Genomic DNA, 9,853 nt, shown 5'->3' with positions numbered 1-9,853 from the left:
ATTCAGAGCGGAAACTCAATTATTTGAAACGTAATTGAGCTGATCAACCAAAGATTACGGTAATTGGAGTTCATTACAGGTTTCGGATCATGCAATGATCACTCTTCTTCGGAGCTTGTCTTAATAAATATTATTTTCGGTCTACTTCTTTTCATTGAATAGCCGAGATATTTGCCATATCAAAAATGTTAACAATAACATATTATCTAACTATTATGTTTTAACCGACTTTTTATTTGGACTACCACGGAGCATACACTTATTTTTTATTTGTATCTACCAGTCCACCATGTGCTCATACACTGGTTAAGCACGGAGCATACCATGTGAAGTCAAAAAGTCAATAACACATTTATTTCGAGTTCTGTTTATTATCTTGCGTATCTTTACAATCATGAAGTTTCCAGTTCCCAAAGCTCATACAAGGAATATTTCAGCATGAAACGATATTTTAAGGACCAACGGGGGTTAGCTCATAAAATCACGAGTTCTTGTATGATTGTGTGTAAATTCTACAAGCTAAAATAGCTTACTGTTGTTTATGAATATTGTATTTTTTATAATATGCAACCATTTTATTCTTAGACTGTTATGCAGACATGTTCCGATGATTAATTTACAGAAAATCTGTTTGATAGAATATCAAGCAAATGTGCCCATTTCATTCTCTTGCGACCTCGACTTAAACTGGCCTTGGACAATGTCACTAGTTGAAGATGACCAACAAGTTCACTACTCAACTGATAAACCAAAATGAACAGAATTATAAAAGCTCTATACATTCCTGCTCTGGGCATAGCAACCAGTAGTAAACAATGACACTAGTTGTACAAGTTGGCCTTTATTTGGGTCACAGAAATCTCTCCTAGATCCAAAATGAAATCCCATGATTTATAGACACATTTACTTGATCATTCTGTATTACATTACATGTTCCCAAATCCAAATAAATGATATCAAGTAATTAAACACAAATTTACTACAAGACATACAATGTTATATAGTTAGATAATCACTCAAAACTCTTTACATTTAGTTAAAAGATTTATGAACAAAACCATCTAACATTTAAAAAGTAAGACAATTCTGAAGAAAACCATCAAACATTTAAGGTGTAAGACAATTAAGGTGTTAGTATTAAAAGTAAAACAAGTACATAAAACATGTTTGTACTTGTAAATTTACAAAATTAAAATCAAAGTTCCATGTTTAAAAATAAAAATAATCCCTAAATTATAGAAGCCCTAACCACACATCTTTCATTAAAACAGAAATCAAAGATAGCAAAAGCCGGCTTGCCTGAATGAACTCTCCAGGCCTGTATTTTATATCATAAATGACGTCGCCATCATGAAATAACGTCATAATATATCTTATATATTTATGAGTGGCTGTACAACATTTGCCAAAAAAAATAAATTAAGGGCATTGAAAGTGTGTGTGATATTAAGCGATGTTGTATTTGTAGAGCGCTGCTTATCATTGATATAAGTCGATAAATTTACAATATAAATATAGATTAATTTCTTGGTCAATTAAACTTGTTTCATAAATAGTATTCAGGTGTGTTCAAGAAATTCTTAATTTAAATGGCTGTTTAAAAGTTTTCTTCATTTGTTTCCCCCTGTTTTAACATGGGAACTGAGATTTTAAACATTTCATTCAAGTACATTTTAAAACAATTTCACTGCTCGTGTACTTCTTGTGATGTTTCAAGTCCCTGACCTCATGTACACATGCCAAGGTCGGCTTCAGCCACTGGGGCTTCAAAACACCACTCCTGATCTTGAACGTCAAATGTACAGGCACAAACATCACCTTCATCGGCATGCTGTAGAACATGCCCCACAGACCATTAAGATGTTCATGACATCACAACATTCATTTTAAAGCAATTCATAGCAGAAGCTCAGGAAGACTTCAGTATGTTTTATTTATTTTTCACATGGTGAAGAAATGTGTATCATGCAGGTTTAAGTGCATCTACCTGGTGATTCATCGCTGATCCGAGATTTGTACTGGATGTTTACAAATCGAAACAGTTTATTTTGATTGCAATGTCTGCTGTTTACAGATTGTCAAAATATGGTTTTGGCTGACTAGAAGTCGAATGCAGCAGTTGGTCTTGTGTTTGTTACAATGTTTGTTACTTCAATCCCATAGATTTTGCAACCTGAAATAAATACAAAATATTTATGCAAAGAGATGGATGAAAGTTTAAGACTTTTACTTCATTAGCATAAACCAAACTATATACTTTATTATTACCGGTACAAAGGATAGAGCTGCCATTTGTGTGTTAACACTTTGCGGCACTGTCAGTGTGAAAAGTATCACATGTTAAATCAAACTACATAATTTAATAATATTATCAACTTAATCTTACCTCTTCATACACCGTCCATGCCATGGCAGCCATCAGAGTTCGTCTGATGGTCCGCGGAATGATACCCCTCCAGAAACCAGGCATCCCATCACGCTGCAAACGCAAAAATAGAATGCATTAATATTTGACAGTATCAAGTCATGTATGACGCTTTGATAAAAGAGTCTTTCATTCAATTGCGAAACGATTTTCAGTTATGTCCCAATGGACAAATTACAGAGTATCAAAACAAATACAATGTCCACTGGTTATTTATTATTAACTCTTAGCCATTTATCAAAAGGACACCCTAAATGATTTAATTCATTAGGATGCTTAGATGATAATTCGCTTTAAGTTCTAAAATGATTTCAGAAATAACACTTGAAATCCCTACCTACCTCGTACACAAATCTGGCAACATTCAAAAGCCCCCCATGCTTTTTTGGGTAAAGCTGCATGTGAGTTTTGAGTACATCTGCCGGCTGAGTTATCATCGAAGCCATCATTCCCGCGCTCATCCCGCAGGAGAAATGGAACATGGGCAGCCGTGAGTCCGGTACATTCGCTGTAAGAGATACATTCAATAAGCACACAGAAACCACATCATGTTCCCTTTGTTAACTTAACAAGACTTTCCTAGTTAACCTACACATATGTTATTAACTGTTCCTAACCGTCTCAAGATGTTACTTCTATTTCCATTAGGTGAATTAATTAAATATTTTTTAATGATTAGTGCTTATTATATAATTTCTTATTTGATAATGGAATAATTTATTACTTAACTGCATTTACAATTGCATTAACTAGTAATACTAATATTCAAGTTGAAAGCTGAAGTATTTTCTTTTCAAGTGCACACACTTGTTTATCAGCATGCTGTGTTTTACTGAAAGAAAGCACGAGTTATACACTCACTTCCCAGATTCTACCTTTGCAGAATAGAACGTGGGAAGTTCACATTTCATACAAACAGGTCAGGGCACTTTGTTCACTCACAGACCAGGGTATAAAACTTCCACATCTATGGTTGTGTCCCTGCAAGGCAGGTGTGGTCTCTATAACGTTAACACAAAAAGAGAAGAGTACGTTAGTGACCCCTCACCAATATCAAGTGGCGTTAACATGTGGCGTTAACTATATGGGGGGGTCAATGAAATCTACAACAAGTTCTCATGTTAAATTACACTGTATACAGTATACATGCATTTTGATCGATAATCGCCCATCTCTATTTAGCAAATTGGAGCATCTACAAAACCATCTCGGAAAATGTAACAGCTCATTTAATTTATCACTATTGATTAAATCGACATATGGATCATAATACATGTATAAACAGAATCTGTGTACAAAAAGGCAGAAAAGCATTCACTGTCAAGATGGAAAATAGTTAAAATACTAATAACAATAATGCTTGTCTGCATTTTTTTATAAAGATGTATAGTCTGTTACTTAAAAGTATTTATGTAACATATCTCATTACTTGAAATTTCTACTAAAATATTTTAATTATATGCAAAGTTAATCATTGATATTTAAAAAGTTAATTACCTTTTAATATGTAGAAATAAATTTTAAATTGTTAGTACAGATTTGCACCTGTAAGTGTAATTTTAGTCTTGAATGTTTGAAATCAATATCGATCAATTAGTGTTTTATGTTTCCTTTTCAGTTTATCATTAAATCACACATATTGAAATAGGTTATAGAAAGCCATTTGAGCCCCTATGCTAAATTAAAAAACTCCCTTTGACCTTTCTTGTTATTATAATGCTGAACTACCTTGAACTTAATTTTACCCCCTGACCCTGATCTGCTTTCAGCCCACTAAGCCTAGTCACAAACTAGTTTTAGATAAAGTGAAATGCAAGTCCTATATTCTGTTTTATGTCCATGATGAGGCATTAATTATTGCAATTTAAAATTGGTCTTCAAAATACAAAGGCTAAATATAATGGTGAAATAGTATCATAATGTGCGTGTGTGAGCATAAGTTGACCCAATCCGTTCCCCAAATTGTAACTGCACTACAGGTACAATCTGCCAGGTAAGTATATATACAAGTGTGGATAATGGTACAACATGATGTGTATAGACAGTACCTACCAGTTTCAGACAACTGCTTCAGCTGGGTGTAGAACATGAAGTAGAGGCCCGAAAAGGGCACATCCCGCAGCAGGGTGGCCGAGAAACCACTGAACAAACCTGAAACACAACAATCCACACTTAACTTTTCCACTTACAATGCCCTTCGCATTGTGCCTCAAAACTTGAAATAGCCTATTAAGCCAACAAGGACCTTATTCTATGGTATTTTTAAATATTGAAAAGGATTTATAAGATTTTTGTGTAACAGATTCAAGATAAACAAAAATAAAAGATTTCTATTCCTGGATTTAAAACAGTAATCTTCACCTTACTTCAATAAATGTGGGTTTCAGGAGTTTAACCAATTATAAAACCTAAATGACTAATAATATCTAGCTCATTCTGATAACCTTGTGACACTCACAGGTAATGAGTTCAGTAAACTGAGGTTATGACACAACCTTGAACTGCAGAATTGGCCAATAACCTTGAACTGCAGAGATGGCTTAACTTCATGCTTATGTTCTTATAAAACATGGGGTCAATGTCTGATGGTGACTCCATGTTTGATAATGATTAGACTTTTTTAGGGCTATTACGAAATAATTGAGGGCTATAATCAGGATTTTCAGGACTCCATACTTGAATTCAGTGAAATTAGATGTAATGACTGTTAATAGCGCCTAATTATTGTTAAACCAATTTAAATACATATCTTTGATTGACAACAAATATTTCAGTTACAGTCTGAACATGACATAACATACATGTAGAAAGGGCATAACTCAGACTTCTATGTAGCTGATGTGATTTATCCTACCATTGAACATGACAAAACATTATGCACACATACACACTCATCATGATTGGATATTAATTGTCTACACATGTTCTGCCTTCTACACCCCTGTCGCAACAGACACCGAAGTTAAGTTATACCTATATTGACATTGAGACAAAATTGACTTGAATTCTGATAAATGCACTAGCAAACACCAAATAAGTTGACTGTCCAATTTTGCAATCAAGATAATATAGTCTAGAGCAGGCTACCTTGGCCTAATTGAATGCCCTGTTCGACTGTATTAACAGCCATCCAGTTTTGAAACAACTAGAAATGTATTTTGTAAAATACAGTTTAGATATATATAAACAAGGAAAGGACTTCTAACTTAAGCAGGTGCCTAAAAAAAATGCAAATATTAGGTATTTCAATAACAAGTAGGGTATTTCTAGGACTTTTTACACTTGTCAGGAACATGAGCAAAGGATATTTTAGGATATAAGCCTGATGCAAAGCCTGTCCATATCCACACATCTATGAATTTCTACAAACCATATCCTGACCATCAACCAAAAGTCATAACCATTTCAAGCATGGCATATGATCCTCAAACAAATGCAAGCAAAATTGTACGAGCAGCTGCCAGAAATGTAAAATCAACTCTTCACACAATAATGACACATTTAGCTGTTGATATGTGTATATAATGTTGCTTGCATGTAAGCAGTCCTGAATGTTTTTATACTAGCAAATTTTAAAGGAAACCTTCCTGAACTATTTTGGTATTGCTAGAATTTATGGGTGATCATAATATTAGCTTGTCTCTCACCTTTCATGCCTTCAAGATGGTAAATTGAAGTCAAACCACGCAGCATATTGTTGCATCTGAATTCTCCGCCCTGCATAACAAAAGATCATCTTAAAACAAGCTTCCAAATAAAGACGAGGATATGAGAACCATCATGGAAGAAGCAAATATATTGTAAATAGATTCTAGATTACTGGTTACAGTTGTAGTATTACTCCTGGTCTCCAACATCCTATATAATGATTGTCATGTTGTTGTATGTCAATGCCATAGCAAAGTACACAGTAAGCATAATTATAAAACCTGATTATATTTATAATGATTCCTTACAACCTTACAAGAGCATTTACAAATTCCATTTATTCATGTATTAACACCATTTTAGGGTTTTTACCTCATATCTGGTCTTCAGGACGGTGAATGGCAGCATGGTGACCACAGCGACAGACCTAGCTGATCCACCAATGACCATTGACTCTAGAGGGCTCTTAGTATGCTCAAACCTCCCCTTGAGGTAGTGGATTGTCGAGAAATAAATGCCAATACCTGGCACACAGCGGGAAATGGACTGAAATGCATGATATTATGGGTCACATTTTGATATATAACTGATTTGGAAAATTAAGGCTGTGGAAATGCCCTTCTCTTCAGCATATTGCAGAGTATTTTGTATTAATTGTTGCTCAAATATTTTCATGGGATGTGCCAGTAGCAAAACTGCTCATCTTGTAAGTGAGCACTTGAGAACACTTTCCTGCACAAAGTTTAAGTGATTGTTACATCACACTTTTAATAAAGATTCTAGCTCTAAAGCTTTGAGCATGCAAGGGTATACTTACGGGAACAATACCCCTCCACAACCCGACGATACGATCTTGCTGTATCACAGTTGCCACAATGGACATCATACCAGCTGGCCGGGCCCTTTAATGAAAAAGAGATCTACGGTAAAAACGGTATACGGTATATATATATAAATGAAGTATCCAACACAGGCACAAGTTAATACCTTTGTCACATAGTTCAACAGATTTTGTTTAACCTTTTAGTTGCAATATAAGTATTTACATGTTAAATCTAGTTTTTCATTTTTGTTTAATCTATACATAGCTCTAACAGTGGATCCTGAGAACACCAAATTTCATGGAGGAACACCAGAACCTCCAAGTTGGATATCTGGGCAGAAAATTAAATAGGAGCCCTAAAGACATTAAATTCACGCAGAAATTAATTTATATTCGAAAAAATGATTTTACTTGCAGCTTATTTAGAACAGTAGGTTATGTAGTGCATACTGTTGGGTTTTGCTTGTCAGCTTTCAGTCTCAATTTTTCATAGTTGAAATTGATTTGCCATTTATTCATTTGTAATTAATTCTGATATTTTGGATGAAAGCAGATATGCATTTACAATTTTTTAACCTCTCAAGCCTTTAAAATAATGATCACTTGGCAAAACTTGCAAACAATGTAACCCTGTTGCATTATCTACACATAATTCATACTCAGCATTGCATCCATATGATGAGGACTTCCAAGCGTTTTGAGATTTTTTAATGCACCAGTCAATTGTAACCACGCCCCCCCCCCAGGTCCGGGGATAGCCGGGGAAATGGGCCGTGATTTTACTTGCCAGGTGGCCCCGTGGGTGACTGCGGTGGTTTTGTCTTCACGCCAAATTTAGCAGGAAATTGGCCTTATCTAGGGTCCCTTGGGTGCGGGGGCATTTGGCGGGGGTTTTACCAGCAGATTGTCCCCGCAGGGCGGAGACTTTGCCCGGGCTTGGCTGGACCGAAAGTCAAAGTCCCCACTATTCCCTGGACCTAAGGGGGCCGTGATTACAAATGACTGATGCATAACTATCTTACACTTTAATATAAATGTGAAAATTTGCAGAAGCCTTTTCAACATTCTTCATAAAACAGGCAAAGGTTGCTGTAAATGCTCATACTCGCACATAAATAAAGAAGAAACAAAGGTAAGTTGACAATTTTTTGAAAAAACAACAACCTGACTTAAGCAAGAACCTTAAAGGACAATTGATTTCAACCGTTGGTGTCCAGGATCCCTGGGCAATATAAGTCAATGTCGACTGCTGACAGGTAAGGAAGTCGAGCAACTGCTTAAAGGGTCCTCCATTTTATAAATATATTATATTTTTAGTTAATATACCTATTTTTGGCATGAATAACGAATGAATTTGATGCATGTAATGTCAATACACCTACCCATTTATACATACTGCTGATTGTACTCTAGTTTTCACAAGGTCGAGTGGTTGAAACAGAAGTGTTGAACATGTTCCGCTGAGCGATCCGGCCAGAAATGATTTTACAACTGGCGACTGAAGAAGACAAAATACATACTAAAGTACTGTAAGCATTGGCAGATAGCCAAATGTATGCATAATAAATTGAAAAATGACTCAATTGAAACAGCGCTAATATTGAGACCATGATATTATTAATTACTTACAGATATTTCCTCTTTCCCGTTCCTCAACAATGTATGATTAAATTCCAACAAAATGTCTTTGCTATCCATTTAAGAAAATCTTATAGAAATGATGCAGTGCACTAATAATTGCATTACCGCGGCGCATGTTTACACATTCACAAAACATCACCTTGACATATCCAGCATGAACTGCGCATGATCATATATCATCCCACGAATTGATGCGAAACATAAGCCAAGGGAGGCAACTACTTTGTTTACATCGGTTGTGACAGATAGAACCAATATACTACGGAAAACGAGACAAAAATGTCAACTTACAGTTAAAGTTGATTCCATTTTGAATATTTATTTGATAAAAGGTTTACTTAAAATGTTCAAATTCACTTGATTACACAAAATTATTCACTTCAAGATGGTCACTCTTCCGTCCGAAACGGACAGGGGCTCATACCCCTGAGACGCTATTAGACACACATGGCTCAAAGTTAAAAAGGAAAACACAACAGGCGTCTGCCGCGTGCTTCCTATCCTTCTTGACTGTTGATAAAATAATTAAATTGCAGAAAAACGGGCACAGCAGAAGCTGGCCGTAAATATAAATAAACGCCTCTTCTCTTGATATGCTTCTCTGTTTGCACTTGCCTTCACAATGACGTAGTTAGTTAGTTTGCGTTTATGAACCAATCCGATTGGTCCGAGTCGGTTTAATCCAGAAAAAGCCGGTGCGGATTTAGCGCTTTGGAAAATTGGAGTGGAGCGAGTCAAAAGGCCAACTTCCAAAAAGGCCCATAACCTAAAGGCCCGATCCAAAAAGGCCCGTTTGTTCACCCATATTAAGTAGAGCAATTTCATATTTCACATGTATGATAAAGACAGATACGTGATGGTTATGTTAAACCGGAAACAAGGTGTACTGTATAGTATGTGATAAATTATTATTAGTACTTTAAATATTACTATACTGTATATTATATAACAGACATCCCATGGTACAGTGCAGTGCATATATACATAAAACATGACAGTGTATGGGTTTTATACTTGGCCGACTCGAGACGGGGATACAGAACAGATGTCAAGATGATTAAAAGGTATACATGTACATGAACCCTCATTGGTGTGGTTCGGGATTGGCTAGCCTCTTTTAGAGCGATCTTGAAGTGTTCAAGCTTCTTGGCGCGGACCCCACTATTTTCTCGATGGTTCTAAAACAGTTTGAATATTGATAAATTTTGCAGGAAGGGTCTATCATTATCAACGGTGTTTCTGTAGTCGCTATGTATATTATAGCCGACACCAGCCCCTTGACCACATTGAAAAGGAAGATCAGTCTGTTCTCTCCA

At 35.7% G+C, this 9,853-nt stretch overlaps 1 protein-coding gene across 3 annotated transcripts; it reads right to left on the bottom strand.

Annotated features, from left to right (window-relative positions):
* Positions 1–351: 351 nt before the first annotated feature.
* LOC128213015 (mitochondrial glycine transporter-like) lies at positions 352–9,170 on the bottom strand. Of its 3 annotated transcripts, none has more exons than XM_052918485.1 (9): positions 8,829–9,170; positions 8,279–8,394; positions 6,891–6,975; positions 6,446–6,619; positions 6,073–6,142; positions 4,478–4,576; positions 2,767–2,933; positions 2,387–2,479; positions 352–2,173 (listed from the first exon to the last, which is right to left on the bottom strand). In XM_052918485.1, the coding sequence occupies exons 1-9, from the start codon at positions 8,844–8,846 to the stop codon at positions 2,147–2,149; spliced, it is 849 nt and encodes a 282-aa protein (XP_052774445.1). In that variant the 5' UTR covers positions 8,847–9,170; the 3' UTR covers positions 352–2,146. The 3 variants fall into 3 exon arrangements, 2 of the variants coding, with proteins under 2 accessions (XP_052774445.1, XP_052774435.1); XM_052918475.1 differs by lacking the exon at positions 8,829–9,170 and adding an exon at positions 8,526–8,734; XR_008257667.1 differs by lacking the exons at positions 352–2,173; positions 8,829–9,170 and adding exons at positions 3,368–3,426; positions 8,526–8,764.
* Between the last annotated feature and the right edge of the window lie 683 nt (positions 9,171–9,853).

This window comes from Mya arenaria, chromosome 2 (assembly GCF_026914265.1).
Source record: "Mya arenaria isolate MELC-2E11 chromosome 2, ASM2691426v1".
Lineage (NCBI taxonomy): Eukaryota > Metazoa > Mollusca > Bivalvia > Myida > Myidae > Mya > Mya arenaria.
Note: the sequence above shows the minus strand (reverse complement) of the source record. Positions and strands in the feature narration are given on the sequence as shown.

Excerpts from the sequence above, each read along its gene's own strand:
- LOC128213015 (XM_052918475.1), bottom strand. The coding sequence starts at position 8,594 with ATGGATAGCAAAGACATTTTGTTGGAATTTAATCATACATTGTTGAGG. Across the intron at positions 8,395-8,525 it reads ACGGGAAAGAGGAAATATCT|TCGCCAGTTGTAAAATCATT; the intron begins GTAAGTAATTAA and ends TGTCTTCTTCAG. Across the intron at positions 4,577-6,072 it reads CCATCTTGAAGGCATGAAAG|GTTTGTTCAGTGGTTTCTCG; the intron begins GTGAGAGACAAG and ends GTTGTGTTTCAG.